The 19,085-nt window shown below is 42.8% G+C and overlaps 1 protein-coding gene across 4 annotated transcripts in view; it reads left to right on the top strand.

The window, feature by feature from the left end:
* LOC140480943 (zinc finger matrin-type protein 1-like) overlaps window positions 1-15,700 on the top strand; it is a 111,828-nt gene extending 96,128 nt beyond the window's left edge. For 3 of the 4 annotated variants that reach the window (XM_072576577.1, XM_072576565.1, XM_072576578.1), the window contains 3 exons: window positions 1,423-1,719; window positions 13,528-13,624; window positions 14,513-15,700. In XM_072576577.1, coding sequence (XP_072432678.1) covers window positions 1,423-1,719; window positions 13,528-13,624; window positions 14,513-15,332 — 1,214 coding nt within the window. In that variant the 3' untranslated portion in view covers window positions 15,333-15,700. The remainder of the gene's footprint in view (window positions 1-1,422; window positions 1,720-13,527; window positions 13,625-14,512) is intronic. The other variant, XM_072576576.1, reaches the window with a different exon arrangement.
* Window positions 15,701-19,085: the final 3,385 nt, after the last annotated feature.

Here is a 19,085-nt window from a genome sequence, read left to right as displayed (position 1 = left end):
GGGGAAACACACTATCTACACTCGCCAAGTCATAACCTGTAAGAATTTTGTACGTTTCTATGAAGTCGTCTTTCATTATTTGGAACTGTGGAGAACACAAACCAATTTCTTCAGTCTCTCCTCATAAGACCTTCCAACCATACTAGGGATTAATCTGGTGAAACTCGATTGCACTCCCTCTATGGCAAGAATATCCTTCCTTAGATAAGGGATCCAAAACTGTGCACCATATTCCAGCTAAGGTCAAGGCTGTATGCAATTGCAGCAAGATATCTTTGTTCTCAAATTCCCTTGAAATAAATGCCAACGTACTGTTTGACTTTCAAATTAATAACTGCATCTGCATGCTACTTGCTAGTGACTCATAGACAAGGAGATCCTGGTCTTTTTGGACATCTGCACATCCTAAATGTTCACCATTTAAGCAATACTCTACCTTTCTGTGTTTTCTGCCAAAATGAATGAGTTTAAACATATTTACATTATATTCTATTTTCCATGTTTTAGTCCATTCACTTAGCCTGTCCAAATCCTCTTGAACCCTCTTTGCGCTCTCCCCACCACCTGCAATCCCACCCAGTTTGTCATGTCATCAGCAAATCTATAAAAAGTGCAATATTCATCAATAAAATATGTGATCCTGTATGCAGATCAATTAAAAAGATTGTGAACAGCTCTGGACCCAGCAATGACCATTGCTGTATCCCACTAAATACCACCCTGCCATTCTGAGTATCCTTTGTTGTGTATCTATTCTATTCCGGCCAATTCTTAATTCATACTGGTATATTCCCCCATCCCATGTGCAGTAGTTTTAGCTCCTAACCTCCTGTTTATGCGATATTGCACATTAAGTCCTTTGCTTTCATTAAAATTTCCAAGCTTTCCCCGACCACATACATTAACAAAACTGCCATTTGTTCAGAATGCAGTTATTCTCTCTAATACTGTACTCTCATAATTCCTGTCATGTAAGTAGTTTAGGACATAATCCTTGCATTGTGTAATGGATAGGTTTTATTATAAAATAATTTTTAAGGCTTAACTTGGATAGATTGCTATGGTCTAGTTCTGCACAAACAGATCAGTCACAATCTTATTGAATGGTGGAACAGATTCAAGGGGCTGGAGGGCCTCCTTCTAATTCATATGTTCATTCTCATTGGAACAACCTTATTTAAGAATGTTATTGATTTATTTTTAGATTGAAAATTTGAAATTTGATCAAATGGTGTATAATTTGCACCCTTATATGGCCCCAGATTCTAGGACATAAGTATGATCTGTTAGCTGTACAACATTACAGATATAAGTGTATTTGCTTTCCTCCAGTAGAAGCTGTTCAACTTCTCAAAAATGGTCATATGAAGTGTAATATTTGAAAGCTACCTTGAATCATTGCAGCCATTTTTTGAATTTCAGTGCTGAGTTCAATCACAGTGACCACAAATGTGGCAAGTTCACCTTCAGAGGAAACGTCTATGCAGAGTGAGCAACTGGAAAAGGGCGAGCCAGAGGTTGCTCAAGAAGCTGCTACAGCACCTTCAACAGCTTTGGACCTGGAGGATTCCAACAAATTCTGCAAATTGTGCAGTGCCTCTTTTAACAACCCACTAATGGCCCAGCAACATTACAACGGCAAGAAGCACAAGAAAAATGACCTAAGGAGACAACTGATGGAGGAAATGGGGAAGGAGACAGATTCTCCTGAGAAGAATGGTGAGTATTTCTTCATATCACTGCATTATGGGAGGCAGTGGTATAGTGGTGATGTCACTGGGAATCCAGAACACCAGGTTAATGTTCTGGATGTGAGTTTAAATCTCATCAAGGCAGATGGTGAAATTTGAATTTTTTACAAAATATATTTGTAACCACTGTCAATTGTCAGTTTTTTTAAAAACTGGTTCATTTTAGGGAAGAACATCTTCCTGGTCTCACCTACATGTCATTCCAAACACATCAGTGTGATTGACTCCTAACTACCCTCTGGGCAATTAGGGATGGGCAATACATTATGTCCTACTCAGTGATGCCCACACTTCATTTTTTTTTTAATTGAAAAAGTAGAGAGTGTGAACGTATGACAAACATTACATTCACTGGTTTCACAAATTCTCAACCAAAATCATCAGGTGATCTGGATAGTACAAGAAAAGAAACATAGCTTGATGTCAAGTTGTAAATTTGTAGATCAAAAAATTGTACACTTTTGCAATCTATATGGAAATGGCCACTGACTAAATATAAAGATAACCTTCAGTAAAAGACACAATGGAAGACATTTCTCAAGAGCAGCTAGGACTGAGCAATGAATGCTAGCCTTTGTGGCAATGTTCACATCACACAAAAGTGCAATGTAAACACTGCAACAGGGCATAGGTAGGCTCACAGAATGAGCAGATAAGTGTCAGATGGAATTTAATAGTATGGGATGATAAATTTGAGCAAAAAATAGGTAAGAATCAGGGAAAGTGGGGAGTTACCTCAGAGTACAAAGGGCAGGTTACAGGGTGAGGAAAAGTGCTTTCATTGTGGACAGAAATCTTTGTATGTTTGGAATAGGAGAGGTGGTAATGCTGAGTTAGGTGCCTCTGCAGTAGTTTCAGTCTGAACTTTTAACCAGGAAATGAAAGTAAGCAGGAAAATAATAATAACAATATACATTTATATTGGATGTAAACCAGGGGAGGTAGTGTTGTGGTTTTCACAATATTGGGCGAGTAATCGAGAGGTTCAGGCTAATCCTCTGGACCAAGAGTTTGAATCCCAGTTGATGGAATTGAGAGTTAGTCTTAGGAATGGTGGTTATGAAACCATAATCAACTCTTGTAAAAACTCATCTGTTCTCGACTGCCTTCAGGGAAAAAAAATCTGCCATCCTCATCCAGTCTAGCTTACAAACTCCAACAGCAACATGGTTGACTGCTCACTAAAGTGGTCTAGCAAGCCACTCCACTCAATTAGGGATGGATAACAAACGCTGACCTTGCCAGTAACATATCCTATGGAGTTTTTTTTTAGAATGCCTTTTATATTATTGAGGTACTTTGGTAAGCAATAGATTACTTTTAACTGCAAGAACTTAATATTTATATTAATCAGTCCATATTACAGAGGAGGAACTGCTGGATGTCATGAAACGCATAAAAGTGGATAAATACCCAGAACCTGATCAGATGTACCCTAGAACTGTGGGAAGCTAGAGAAGTGATTGCTGGGTCCCCTGCTGAAATATTTGTACCATCAATAATCACAAGTGAGGTGCTGGAAGACTGGAGGTTGGCTAATTTGGTGCCACTGTTTAAGAAAAGTGGTAAGGACAAGCCAGGGAAATATAGACTAGTGAGCCTGACGTCGGTTGTGGGCAAGTTGTTGGAGGGAACCTTGAGGGACAGGATGTACATGTATTTGGGAAGGCAAGGACTGATTAGGGATAGTCAACGTGGCTTTTTGCGTGGGAAATCATGTCTCATGGTTGAGTTTTTTGGAGCGTTAACAAAGAGAATTAATGAAGGCAAAGTGGTTGATACGATCTACATGGACTTCATTAAGGCGTTCGAAAAGGTTCCCCATGGAAGACTGGTTAGCAAGATTAGATCTCACGGAATACAGGGAGAACTAGCCATTTGGATAAAGAACTGGCTTGAAGGTAGAAGACAAAGGGTGGTGGTGGAGGGTTGTTTTTCAGACTGGAGGCCTGTGACCAGTGGAGTGCCACAAGGATCGGTGCTGGGTCCTCTACTTTTCTTTTCATCATTTATGTAAATGATTTGGATGTGAGCATAAGAGGTACAGTTATTAAGTTTGCAGATGACACCAAAAGGTGTACTGGACAGTGAAGAAGGTTACCTTGGATTACATTGGGATCTTGATCAGATGGGCCAATGGGTTGAGGAGTGGCAGATGAAATTTAATTTAGATAAATGCGAGGTGCTGCATTTCGGGAAAGTAAATCTTAGCAGGACTTATACACTCAATGGTAAGGTCTGAAGGAGTGTTGCTGAGCAAAGAAGACCTTGGAGTGCAGGTTCCTAGCTCCGTGAAAGTGGAGTTGCAGGTAGATAGGATAGTGAAGATGGCATTTGGGATGCTTTTCTTTATTGGTCAGTGTATTAAGTACAGGAGTTGGGAGGTCATGTTGTGGCTCTACAGGAAATGGTTTGGCCACTTTTGGAATATTGTGTGCAATTCTGATCTCCTTCCTTTGGGAAGGATGTTGTGAAACCTGAAAGGGTTCAGAAGAGATTTACAAGGATGTTGCCAGGATTGAAGGATTTGAACTATAGAGAGAGGTTGAATAGGCTGGGGCTGGTTTCCCTGGAGTGTCGGAGGCTGAGCGGTGACCATATTGAGATTTATAAAATCATGAAGGGCTTGGATAGGATAAATAGACAAAGTCTTTTCACTGGGGTTGGGGAGTCCAGAACTAGAGGGCATAGGTTTAGGGTGAGAGGGGAAAGATATAACAAAGTGGAGGCAATGGCCTAGTGGTTTTTTGCTGGACTGTAAATCCAGAGACCCAGGTAATGTTATGGGAACCTGGGTTCAAATCCCATTATGGCAGATAGTAGAATTTCAGTTCAATAGAAATCTGGAATTAAAAGTCTAACGATGACTGTGAATCCATTGTCAATGGGTGGCACGGTGGCTCCGTGGTTAGCACTGCTGCCTCACAACGCCAGGGACCCAGGTTCAATTCCTGCCTCAGGCAACTGTGTGTGAAGTTTGCACATTCTCCATGTGTCTGCGTAGGTTTCCTCTGGGTGCTCCAGTTTCCTCCCACAGACCAAAAATGTGCAGGTTAGGTGAATTGGCCATGCTAAATTGTCCGTAGTGTTAGTTATTAGCAAGGCGTTCGATAAGGTACCCCATGGCAGGCTAATGCAAAAACTACGGAGGTATGGCATTGAGGGTGCATTAGAGCTTTGGATTAGGAATTGGCTGACTGGAAGGAGACAGAGGGTAGTAGTTGATGGTATAGGTTCATCTTGGAGCGCAGTTACTAGCGGTGTTCTACAAGGTTCTGTTTTGGGACCATTGCTGTTTGTCATTTTTATAAATGACCTGGAGGAGGGGCTTGAAGGCTGGGTGAGCAAGTTTGCGGATGACACGAAAGTCGGTGGAGTTGTGGACAGCGAAGAAGGATGTGGCAGGTTACAGCGCGATATAGATAAGTTGCAGAGCTGGGCAGTAAGGTGGCAAATGGAATTCAATGCAGCTAAGTGTGAAGTCATTCACTTTGGTAGGAGTAACAAGAAGATGGATTACTGGGCTAATGGTAGACTACTTGGTAGTGTGGATGAGCAGAGGGATCTTGGTGTCCATGTACACAGATCTTTGAAAGTTGCCACTCAGGTAAATAGTGCTGTGAAGAAGGCATATGGTGTACTGGGCTTTATTGGTAGAGGAATTGAGTTCCGGAGTCCTGAGGTCATGTTGCAGTTGTATAAAACTCTGGTGCGGCCTCATCTGGAGTATTGTGTGCAGTTTTGGTCGCCATACTATAGGAAGGATGTGGAGGCATTGGAACGAGTGCAGAGGAGGTTTACCAGGATGTTGCCTGGCATGGTAGGAAGATCGTATGAGGAAAGGCTGAGGCACTTGGGACTTTTCTCATTGGAGAAAAGAAGGTTTAGGGGAGATTTGACAGAGGTCTACAAGATGATTAGGGGTTTAGATAGGGTTGACAGTGAGAACCTTTTTCCGCGTATGGATTCAGCTGTTACTAGGGGACACAGCTTTAAATTAAGGGGTGGTAGGTATAGGACAGATGTTAGGGGTAGATTTTTTACTCAGTGGGTTGTGAGTTCATGGAATGCCCTGCCAGTAGCAGTGGTGGACTCTCCCTCTTTATGGTCATTTAAGCGGGCATTGGACAAGCATATGGAGGTTATTGGGCTAGTGTAGGTTAGGTAGGCTTCGGTCGGCGCAACATCGAGGGCCGAAGGGCCTGTACTGCGCTGTATTTTTCTATGTTCTGTTATGTGGGAATGGGTCTGGGTGGGTTGCTCTTTGGAGGGTCGGTGTGGACTTGTTGGGCCAAAGGTCCTGTTTCCACACTGTAGGGAATCTAATCTAAAATATAAGAGAGAGCTAAGGGGCAACTTTTTCACACAGAGGAGGTTACGTGTATAGAATGAGCTGACAGAAGAAGTGGTGGAGACTTGTACAATTGCAACATTTGAAAGGCATCTGGATGGGTAAATAAGTAGGAAGGGTTTGGAGAGATATGGGCCAGGTGCTGGCAAGTGGAACAGATTAGGATGGGATATCTGGTCGGCACGGACGGGTTGGACCGAAGGGTCTGTTTCCGTGCTGTACACCTCTATGACTCTGATCAATATTGACTTAATGGCACAATTTTTTCAAATGTGCATAGATAGAAGGATGTGAGAGTTCATGTGCATGGATCTTTGAAAGTGGCAGGACTTATTGAGAAAACAAAGCAAGCGAGTGGTGCCTTGAGCTACATAATGAGAAGCACGGAGAACAAAAGGAGAGAAGTTTTGCTGAATTTCTATAGAGCACCAGTTAGGTCACAGCTGAAATAGTGCATCCACTTCTGGTCAGCACATGTGAGAGTCCTCAAGGAAATGCAGAGGAGATTTACCAGAATGGTTCAGAATGGATGAGAGATTTTAGCTATAAGGTTAAGTTGGAAAAATTGGTTCGTTCTGTTTGGGACAAAGGGGGTTGATAGCAGATTTGTCAGAGGTTTACAAGATTATGACAGACTTTGATTACTTAGACAAAGAAAACTACTCTCATTAGCTAAAAGCAAATTACTGCGGATGCTGGAATCTGAAATCAAAAGAGAAAATGCTGGAAAATCTCAGCAGGTCTGGCAACATCTGTAAGGAGAGAAAAGAGCTGACATTTCGAGTCTAACCGATCCTTTGTCAAAGCTCCGAGACCTGCTGAGCTTTTCCAGCATTTTCACTTTTACTCTCATTAGCTGATGGTACAAGAATTGGAGGCAAAGATTTAAGGTTTTTGGCTCTAAGTACAGAGAGAATATGAGGAAGGCATTTTTAGACAGAGTGGCAAAGATTGGAAATGTGACTGCCCACAAAACTGGCAGAAACAAATTCGGTGATTTCAAAAAGGAATTATGGATGATGCTTGAGGGAAATAATCATACAGAGCTATACGGTTAGAATAGGGATTGACTGAAGTCCTTCACACAATGTTGGTGTGATTCTGTGGGGCCAATATGACTTTTTCTGTGTCCCAACCATATGACATTCATCATTATGTACATTTCCATACATCATAAGTTTATATGTATAGGGAATATTTAAAACTCTGTAAACTCAGTCACCTCCATACCAGCTTAGCTGGCTTTTCATCTGATCTTGCGTTTCATATCTTTCAAAAAACTTGTTCAAAGGGAGTATTTTGCCATCTCAGGCAACTTATTGATTCTCTCACTGAGGATCTCCTATTATCAGGCATATTGAATTAATTTCTTTATGTTTGTTCCGCTATGTTGGACAGGGTAGGAGAGTGGGCAAAGAAATGGCAGATGGAATAGAGTGTGGGAAAGCATGAGGTTATACTCTTTGATAGAAAAAAAGAGAGGCTTAGACTGTTTTCTAAACAGGAAAAGACTTTGTAAATCTGCAGCACAAAGGGACTTGGGAGTCCTAGTTCAGGATTATCTCAGGTTAATACCTCAGGTTCATTTGGCAGTTAGGCAGGCAAATGCAATGTTAGCGTTAATATCAAGAAGGCTAGAATGCAGGAGCAGGGATCTACTGCTGAGACTATAAAAGACTCTGGTCAGACTGTATTTGGAATATTGTGGACCTGGTACATAAGAAAGGATGTGCTGGCCTTGGAGGAAGTCTGGAGGAGGTTTACAAGAATGATCCCTGGGATGAAGGGATTGTCATGTGAGGAATGATTAAGAACTCTGTGTCAATACTCCATAAGAGTTTAGATAGATTAGGGAGATCTCATTGAAATTTACAGAATAATGAGAGGCCTGAATAAAGTAGACAAAGAGCTTTATTCCTGATGAAGGGCTTTTGCCCGAAACGTCGATTTCGCTGCTCGTTGGATGCTGCCTGAACTGCTGTGCTCTTCCAGCACCACTAATCCAGTATTTGGTTTTCAGCATCTGCAGTCATTGTTTTTACCATAGAGAACCTGTTTCCAGCAGTAAATGAGACTAGGACCTGAGGGCACAGCATCAGAGTGAAGGGAATGAGACTAGGACCTGAGGGCACAGCATCAGAGTGAAGGGAATGAGACTAGGACCTGAGGGCACAGCATCAGAGTGAAGGGAATGAGACTAGGACCTGAGGGCACAGCATCAGAGTGAAGGGAATGAGACTAGGACCTGAGGGCACAGCATCAGAGTGAAGGGAATGAGACTAGGACCTGAGGGCACAGCATCAGAGTGAAGGGAATGAGACTAGGACCTGAGGGCACAGCATCAGAGTGAAGGGAATGAGACTAGGACCTGAGGGCACAGCATCAGAGTGAAGGGAATGAGACTAGGACCTGAGGGCACAGCATCAGAGTGAAGGGAATGAGACTAGGACCTGAGGGCACAGCATCAGAGTGAAGGGAATGAGACTAGGACCTGAGGGCACAGCATCAGAGTGAAGGGAATGAGACTAGGACCTGAGGGCACAGCATCAGAGTGAAGGGAATGAGACTAGGACCTGAGGGCACAGCATCAGAGTGAAGGGAATGAGACTAGGACCTGAGGGCACAGCATCAGAGTGAAGGGAATGAGACTAGGACCTGAGGGCACAGCATCAGAGTGAAGGGAATGAGACTAGGACCTGAGGGCACAGCATCAGAGTGAAGGGAATGAGACTAGGACCTGAGGGCACAGCATCAGAGTGAAGGGAATGAGACTAGGACCTGAGGGCACAGCATCAGAGTGAAGGGAATGAGACTAGGACCTGAGGGCACAGCATCAGAGTGAAGGGAATGAGACTAGGACCTGAGGGCACAGCATCAGAGTGAAGGGAATGAGACTAGGACCTGAGGGCACAGCATCAGAGTGAAGGGAATGAGACTAGGACCTGAGGGCACAGCATCAGAGTGAAGGGAATGAGACTAGGACCTGAGGGCACAGCATCAGAGTGAAGGGAATGAGACTAGGACCTGAGGGCACAGCATCAGAGTGAAGGGAATGAGACTAGGACCTGAGGGCACAGCATCAGAGTGAAGGGAATGAGACTAGGACCTGAGGGCACAGCATCAGAGTGAAGGGAATGAGACTAGGACCTGAGGGCACAGCATCAGAGTGAAGGGAATGAGACTAGGACCTGAGGGCACAGCATCAGAGTGAAGGGAATGAGACTAGGACCTGAGGGCACAGCATCAGAGTGAAGGGAATGAGACTAGGACCTGAGGGCACAGCATCAGAGTGAAGGGAATGAGACTAGGACCTGAGGGCACAGCATCAGAGTGAAGGGAATGAGACTAGGACCTGAGGGCACAGCATCAGAGTGAAGGGAATGAGACTAGGACCTGAGGGCACAGCATCAGAGTGAAGGGAATGAGACTAGGACCTGAGGGCACAGCATCAGAGTGAAGGGAATGAGACTAGGACCTGAGGGCACAGCATCAGAGTGAAGGGAATGAGACTAGGACCTGAGGGCACAGCATCAGAGTGAAGGGAATGAGACTAGGACCTGAGGGCACAGCATCAGAGTGAAGGGAATGAGACTAGGACCTGAGGGCACAGCATCAGAGTGAAGGGAATGAGACTAGGACCTGAGGGCACAGCATCAGAGTGAAGGGAATGAGACTAGGACCTGAGGGCACAGCATCAGAGTGAAGGGAATGAGACTAGAACCTGAGGGCACAGCATCAGAGTGAAGGGAATGAGACTAGGACCTGAGGGCACAGCATCAGAGTGAAGGGAATGAGACTAGGACCTGAGGGCACAGCATCAGAGTGAAGGGAATGAGACTAGGACCTGAGCATCAGAGTGAAGGGAATGAGAATAGGACCTGAGGGCACGGCATCAGAGTGAAGGGAATGAGACTAGGATCTGAGGGCACAGCATCAGAGTGAAGGGAATGAGACTAGGACCTGAGGGCACAGCATCAGAGTGAAGGGAATGAGACTAGGACCTGAGGGCACAGCATCAGAGTGAAGGGAATGAGACTAGGACCTGAGGGCACAGCATCAGAGTGAAGGGAATGAGACTAGGACCTGAGGGCACAGCATCAGAGTGAAGGGAATGAGACTAGGACCTGAGGGCACAGCATCAGAGTGAAGGGAATGAGACTAGGACCTGAGCATCAGAGTGAAGGGAGAACCCTTTCTAACTGATGAGGCGGAATCTCTTTCATCAGAGGGCGCTGAATCTTCACAACTCATGGCTGCAGAGCGCGAAGTAATTGATTGGATTTAGGACAGAGATAGATAGGTTCTCAATTAGTAAGTGAATCAGAAGTTATAGGGAAAGGCAGGGGAATGGGGTTAAGAAACATATCAACCTTGATCAAATAGAGGAGCAGACCAGATGGACCGAATGGCCTGCTCCTGTATCATACGGTGTAATGTTCTCAGTTTATTATTCCAAAGTATTTCTCCCAGACTTGCAAAAGAATTTCATACTTGACCCCTTTCCCTGATTTTAGTATGTTTCAAATTCAATGCAGGTGGATCACTTTACTTCCACACAATACTTGTGAAAATTGTTTCACACAACTCTGTCAAAAAGAGTCATTGTCGTCTTAATACAGGAAGATAAAGAATTTGAATTATTTGGAGTCTTTATGGTGACAAACATTTCATGTGTGGGGCTGTCTCACGAATAAACAGTTGATTATACTCAACTAACAATTTTACATCTACAGTGGATGACTTTTTTGCTAGCTAGGGTATTTTTCTTTATACTTTCATATGGTGTGGGTGTTGCTGGCTAGACTAGTATTTGTCACCTATCCCTGATTTCTCTTTAAATGGTGGTGGTCAGCTGCCACCTTGAAACACAGAGGTCCATGGTAGACAGGTTCATCCCCAATGCTGTTAGGGAAGAAATTCCAGGATTCTTATCCATATATCTATCCAGATGTTGTAATTGTACTCACCTGAGGGAAACTTGCAGGCGGTGAAATTCCTACCCATGTTCGGCTCTTGTCCTTCCAGGTGGTATTGGTAGTGAGTGAGGGAAGTGTTAAGGAGCCATAGCAAATTTGTTCAAAGCATCCTGTAGTTGTCACTGTGCATTGGTGGTGAGGGAATTGAACATTTGTGGATGTGGTGTCATTCATACAGGCTTCTTTGTTCTGGATGGTGTGAGGTTTCTTGAGTGTTGTTGTCGATGCACTCATCTAGGCAAGTGGGGAATATTCTGTGACACTCCTAACTTGTGCCTACTGAATAGGGGAGTCTAAGGCGAGTTACTCAATGCAAGTTTTCTGACGTGCTCTTGTACAATACTCAGTACTGTTGCTTGTCCAGTTCAGTCATTGCTCAGTGGTGGCCCCAGAATGTTGATAGTGGAGTATACAGTGATGGTAAAGTCATTGAATGTCAAGATTCTCATTTGTTGGAGATGGCCTAGCTTATGATGATCATGAATGCCACTTGCTACTTATAGAGACATAGAGTCATACAGCACAGAAACAGGCCCTTCAGCCCAATTTGTCCATGCCAACTAGGTTTCCTAAACTGAATTAGTCCCATTTGTGTTTGGCCCGTATCCCTCTAAACGTTTCTTATCCATGTATCTATTCAAATGTTGTAATTGTACTCAACTCAACTACTTCCTCTGGCAGCTCATTCCATACACCCACAATCCTCTATGAGAAAAAATTGTCCCTCAGGACGCTTTTAAATCTTTCCCTTCTTGGCTTAAACCTATGCCTCTAGTTTTGGACTCCCCTACCCTGGGGAAAAGACCTTGGCAATTCACCTTATCCATGTCCCTCATGATTTTATAAACCTCTATAAGTCACCCCTCAGCCTCCTACACTGCATGTACAAAAGACCCAGACTATCCAGTCTCTTCTTATGACTTGAACCTTCCAGTCTCAGTAACATCCTAGTAAATCCTTTTTGCACCCTTTACAACTTAATGACATCTTTTCTATAACAGGACAACCAGAATTGTACTCCAGATTTGGCCTTAGCAATGTATTGTACAACCATAACATCCTAACTTCTGTAGTAAATGCTCTGACCAATGAAGACAAGCATTCCAAATGCCACCTTCACCACCCTGTTTACCTGTGACACACTTTCAAGAAACAATGTTCAACAAAACCCTGCCATTAACTGACATAATTGCTGCTCTGGTTTGTCTTACCAAAATGCAACTCCTCGCACTTATCTGCATTAAACCCCATCTGCCATACTGTGACACACTGGGCCTTCTTGAAACATGCAGCTTTCTGTGATGACAATGGAGGCACAATGAGGTTAAATTGTGAATTCCAAGATTTCCACTCTGGTGACAATAAGGGAGCAACAATAAACTTCCGACTCAGTTGTTTGAAACTTGAAGAGTAATGATGTTCTCTTCACTCTTCTTGGTGATCTTCTTTGTCCTTCTCAGTGATAAGAACAGATGGCTTGAAGATGCTGTTAAGTAAGCTTAGTGAATTTATTCTATGTAGATAGTACATGCTGAAATCAAAACATACCAGTGCAGTTGGGATAGACTAGTGAATCCTTGCTAGATAGGCATGGATCTTGATGAAGGAGTTGAATATTGAGTTTTCTTGAGGGATGCAGCAATCCCAGACATACAAACCAGTGATGTGACATGTGTTACACATGTAACTCCACAAAAAAATTAATCTAGACAACCAAATATATTCAGTACAATGACATACATAAACCTTGTTTTTAAGAGGGAACAGTTTGCATGACCCAACCAACAATCAAGATGGCGACATGGTGACTCAGTAGTTGGTACCACACTCACAGCGCTAGGGACCCAGTTTTGATTCCAGCCTCAGGTGGCTGTCTGTGTGGAGTTCGCACATTCTCCCTGTGTCTGTGGGGTTTCCTCTGGGTGTGCCTGTTTCCTCCCAGTCCAACACTAGCAGGTTCAGTGGATTGGCCATGCTAACTTGCCCACAGTGTCCCATGGATGTGAGGGCTAGGTGAATTAGCTATGGGAAATGCAGCATAATAGGAATGGGACAGTCCGGGAGTGATGCTCTTCAGAAGGTTGGTGTGGACTCGCTGGGCCAAATGTCCAGCTTCCACAGGATTCTATGATTCTATGATTCATGTGCACGACAAGTTTCCAACATGCAGTAGACACATGTGGTATAAAGGAACCTGATGAAGAGCTTTTGCCCGAAATGTCGATTTTCCTGCTCCCTGGATGCTGCCTGACCTGCTGTGCTTTTCCAGCACTACTCTAATCTAGACTTGTAGTATAAAGTGAATCTAAGTGATAGAAGCATTGTTGTTTGTAAAGATAATTATTTACGTACTTAATTCTTAAACATTTGTAGGTTTGAAAGTAAGTAAATTTTTAATTTTGCACAGATTTAGTCATGATTAGAAATATAATCAGTTTATGTTTTGCAGTAGGAACAGGAGACTATCCGTGTGCTATCTGCAATGTCATACTCAATTCCATTGAGCAGTATCAGTGCCACCTACAAGGATACAAGCATCACTTGAAGTAAGAGTTTTGCGTTGATATAAATACACTTGTAATCTTAATGATTGAGATTGAATTAAAAATACCGCGTTGCTTGAAGGTTTACTGGTAATGAAACTGAGAAACAATCTTCCTGGAACCAAGCTGTTTGGCTTCTCGTTTTTCATGTGTGCATTTTGCCTTTAATTAATGTTTAATTCTCATGTAAGTCAATTCACATATTTTTAAGACTTTTATACTTAGCATTTCATTATTCACTTCAAGATGTAGTTCAACTAAATTCTATACAGGACAACAAGGTGGCTCAGTGGTTAGCACTGCTGCCTCACAGCACCAGGGATCCAGATTTGATTTCACCCTTGTGAAACTATCTGTGTGGAGTTTGAATATTCTTCACAAGTCTGCATGGGATTTCTCCCACATTGGACTGGTTAGGTGAATTGGCCATGCTAAATTGCCAAAAGTGTCCAGGGATATGCATGCTAAGTGGATTACCCATGGGAAATTCAGGGTTACAGGGATAGGATAGAAGGGTGGATCTAAGTGGGATGATCTTCAGAGGGTCAGTGTGGACCTGATGGGTCAAATGGCCTGCTTCCACATTGTAGGGATTCTATGATTACGTCTTTGCATTGAATTGTTTTATATAGATTACTTATGAATAAAGCATTTCCTTGGAGAAATACAGGCATTTTCTAAAGTAATGACTCAACATAGTAATTTCCATCATATTGCAAGTTAACATCTCCTGGCTAACCTCTTTACATGGTACAGCCTTGAAAGTAAGGATCCCAGTCATTTTCGTGACACGGTGAAATGATCAGCCTGTAATCTGGGAACACTGTGTAATCTAATGTATGTGCTCTGCTAAACCCAAGTGCTGATCATTTTGTTTTTATTTATACACAGAGAAAATAAAGTGGTTAACTTAGTAAAGAATACAAAGTCAAAGATCTACGACTCATTCCAAGATGAACTCGATGACTTCATTAAAGTTCAGAAAGCAAGAGGTCTTGTACCAAAGGTATCCTTTAGAAAGTTTGAGGACAATCAGGAAGAAGAGACTGTGAACTTGCCTTCAGACAGCCCGCCCCATTCTCCTGAATACCCATTTGAAGGTTTGTCTACAGCCAACGCAGGTGGTCTCCCAGTTGAACACACTTTCCCAACATACATGGAAATTGGAGCTAAGTTTTTGCCCGCGATGCAAAATGACTATCTGAGGGACAGGTGCGAACAAAATAGTGATTTGCATATAGATTGTCACACAGAAATGCTACCTTCTCTGATGCCAACCCATGCAGAAAATATCCAAGGTTCATCCAGCTTAGAATCACTCGACGAATGTAAACCCATACCCTCTGATGACAGTGCAGACTCTTCCAAAAAAGACAAGATTAGGGGGACGAAGAAACACAGAAGGGATAAAAGAAATAAGGAGATGGAAACTAAAAGAGAAAGTGAGCTTCTGAGCTGCAGGGTAGAAAGCCCTGAGGAGTTATGTCTGGAACAAGTTAAAGATCAGTCAAAGCACAAAGCAGAGCAAAGGGATCGAGAGGAGCTTGTACTGAGCAGAGAAGAAAAGGTAAAACATAAAAGGGAAAAAAAGGAACTTAATCAAGAAAAAGAGGAAATGAAACTAAAACATAAAAAGCAAAAGAAAAAGAAGGAAATTGATACAAGAACTGAAGAAGAAAAACTTTGGGATGAATCTATTTTGGGAATTTGATATAATTTGAACTTTGGGAACTTTGATGCTTGATCACGGTTTTAATTTGCTCAAGCACTTCTGAGAATAAAAATATATGGTTCTTAATAAATGTGTTTGAAGATTCAATTATTTTTCTCCCTGGTAAATCAATATTGTTCAGATGTTGTTAGTCATCTCTGTGAGCTCTTGATTGTTACTGTAATTCTCCAATCAGCTCTAACCTGAGTTATGAAATATATTGTTGACATCTTAACGATGTTTTAACTGTCTTTATACATTTACTCTTTGCTTTGTAAAACTGCTTTATAATTCTGATGTGTAATAGTAACTTGTAAATTCTGGGGCCATTCAGACTTGTTTAACTTTTAATAAACAGTGTGATTATAGTTTTAAGTGTTTTCTGGTTAAATACAATCACACACTAGATAGATACTATATCAAAACATATGCAAATATAGTGAGCTGATCAGGAAATGAATGTTCATAAAGAAATTTTATTTCTGGAAAACCCCTTATGATTAGATGCCCTACGGTGTGGAAACAGGCCCTTCGGCCCAACAAGTCCACACCGATCCTCTGAAGAGTAACCCACTCAGACCCATTTCCCTCTGACTAATGCACCTAACACTACGGGCAATTTCGCATGAGCTGAAAATGTGTTGCTGGAAAAGCGCAGCAGGTCAGGCAGCATCCAAGGAGCAGGAGAATCGACGTTTCGGGCAAGAGCCCTTCTTCAGGAATGAGGCGGCCAATCCACCCAACCTGCACATCTTTGGACTGTGGGAGGAAACCGGAGTACCCCCACACAGACACGGGGAGAATATGCAAACTCCACACAGACAGTCGCCGGAGGCTGGAATTGAACCTGGGACCCTGGTGCTGTGAGGCATCAGTGCTAACCACTGAGCCATCATGCCACCCATAGGCATGCATTTCCTGTCCAGTACATCTTAGATGTCAGACATTATCTGTGCAATTTTCTGTGGCACATGTTATTGATTTATTTATTGTCATTTGCATTTTAAATGAATAATACAGTAAAATACAGTGAAAAGCTTCAAGTATCACCACGATTCAGTGCCATGTTGAATAGTTTAAGAATAAAAGAGGTAAAAAGATATAACTAAAAGAGAGTCCTCCATCGCCTCACTGGTGCCTATGCTGGACCCATCAATGTAGGAGTCAGCGCTCTTGAGATGCCATCTCTTCACCACTGGGCCCACCTCGCCACTGTAGAGTCCTGTGTTGAACATCCAGACTACTGTTTGGGGGCCTGTAGATAACTCCCAAGAGGGTCTTTCTACCCTTAGAATTTCTCAGCTCTATCCATATTGACTCTCCATCACCTAGAATCAGGGGATGTAGAGTCAGTATGGATAGAGCTGAGAAATTCTAAGGGTAGAAAGACCCTCTTGGGAGTTAGCTACAGGCCCCCAAACAGTAGTATGGATGTAGGGTGTAAGTTGAATAAGGAGCTGAAATTGGCCTGTCGCAAATATGTTACTACAGTTGTTATGGGGGATTTCAACATGCAGGTAGACTGGGAGAATCAGGATGGTATTGGACTTCAAGAAGGAGACTTTGTGGAGTGCCTCCGAGATGGATTCTTAGAACAGCTGGTGCTGGAGTCTACCAGGAGGAAGGCAATTCTGGATCTGATATTGTTCAATGAACCAGAATTGATCAGGCACCTCGAAGTGAAGGAGCCATTGGGAGGTAGTGACCATAATACAATAAGCTTCAATCTGCAATTTGAAAGGGAGAGGGTACAATCCGTAGTGACAATATTTCAGTTGAATAAAGGGAACTATGGAGCTATGAGGGAGGAGCTGGCCAAAGTTCAATGGTGCAATACCTTAGCAAGGATGATAGTGGAGGAACAATGGCAGATATTTCTGTGTATAATGCAGAAGATGCAGGATCAGTTCATTCCAAAAAGGAAGGAAGATCCTATGAGGAGGCAGGGGTGACCGTGGCTGACGAGGGAAGTTAAGAAACATATAAAGTCAAAAGAGAAAAAGTATAACATAGCAAAGATAAGTGGGAAAACGGAGGATGGGAAGCTTTTAAAGAACAACAGAGGATTACTAAGAAGGAAATACGCAGAGAAAAACATGAGGTACGAAGGTAAACTGGCCAAAAATATAAAGGAGGATAGTAAAAGCTTTTTTAGGTATGTGAAAGGGAAAAAAATGGTTAAGACTAAAATTGGGCCCTTGAAGACAGAAACGGGGAATATATTATGGGGAACAAAGAAATGGCAGAAGAGTTGAATTGGTACTTCAGATCTGTGTTCTCTGGGGAAGACACAAGCAATCTCCCTGAGATAACAGTGGCTGAAGGACCTGAACTGAAGGGAATTTATATTTGCCAGGAATTGGTGTTGGAGAGACTGTTAGGTCTGAAGCCTGATAAATCTCCGGGGCCTGATGGTCTACATCCCAGGGTACTAAAGGAGGTGGCTTGAGAAATCGTGGATGCGTTGGTGATTATTTTCCAGAGTTCGATAGATTCAGGATCAGTTCCTGCAGATTGGAGGGTGGCTAATGTTGTACCACTTTTTAAGAAAAGAGCGAGAGAGAAAGCAGGAAATTATAGACCAGTTAGTCTGACCTCAGTGGTGGGAAAGAAGCTGGAGTCAATTATAAAGGATAAAATTATGACACATCTGGATAGTAGTAACAGGATAGGTCAGAGTCAGCTTGGATTTATGAAGGGGAAATCATGCTTGACTAATCTTCTGGAATTTTTTGAAGATGTAACTCTGAAGATGGACAAGGGAGATCCAGTGGATGTAGTGTACCTGGACTTTCAGAAAGCCTTTGATAAAGCCCCACATAGGAGGTTAGTGAGCAAAATTGGGGCGCATGGTATTGGGGCAAAGTATTGACTTGGAATGAAAATTGTTTGGCTGACAGGAAACAAAGAGTACTGATAAACCGCTCCCTTTTGGAATGGCAGGTGATGACCAGTAGGGTACTGCAGGGATCAGTGCTGGGACCGCAGTTTTTTACAAAATATATTAATGATATAGAAGATGGTATTAATAGTAACATTAGCAAATTTACTGATGATACAAAGCTGGGTGGCAGAGTGAAATGTGAGGAGGATGTTAGGAGATTACAGGGTGACCTGGACAGGTTAGGTGAGTGGACAGATGCATGGCAAATGCAGTTTAATGTGGATAAATGTATGGTTATCCACATTGGTGGCAAAAACAGGAAGGTAGATTACTACCTAAATGGAGTCAAGTTAGATAAAGGGGCAGTACAAAGAGATCTGGGTGTTCTTGTACACCAGTCAATGAAGGCAAGCATGCAGGTACAGCAGGTAGTGAAGAAAGCTAATAGCATGCTGGCCTTCATAACAAGAGGGATTGAGTATAGAAGCAAAGAGGTTCTTCTGCAGCTGTACAGGGCCCTGGTGAGACCACACCTGGAGTACTGTGTACAGTTCTGGTCTCCAAATTTGAGGAAAGACATTCTGGCTATTGAGGGAGTGCAGCGTAGGTTCACGAGGTCAATTCCTGGAATGGCGGGACTATCTTATGTTGAAAGATTGGAGTGACTGGTCTTGTATACCCTTGAGTTTAGAAGACTGAGAGGGGATCTGATTGAGATGTATAAGATTATTAAAGGATTGGACATTCTGGAGGCAGGAAACATGTTACCGCTGATGGGTGAGTCCCGAACCAGAGGACACAGCTTAAAAATAAGGGGTAGGCCATTTAGGACAGAGATGAGGAGAAACTTCTTCATCCAGAGAGTGGTG

The sequence above is a fragment of the Chiloscyllium punctatum genome, chromosome 1 (genome assembly GCF_047496795.1).
Source record: "Chiloscyllium punctatum isolate Juve2018m chromosome 1, sChiPun1.3, whole genome shotgun sequence".
Classification (NCBI taxonomy): domain Eukaryota; kingdom Metazoa; phylum Chordata; class Chondrichthyes; order Orectolobiformes; family Hemiscylliidae; genus Chiloscyllium; species Chiloscyllium punctatum.
Note: the sequence above shows the minus strand (reverse complement) of the source record. Positions and strands in the feature narration are given on the sequence as shown.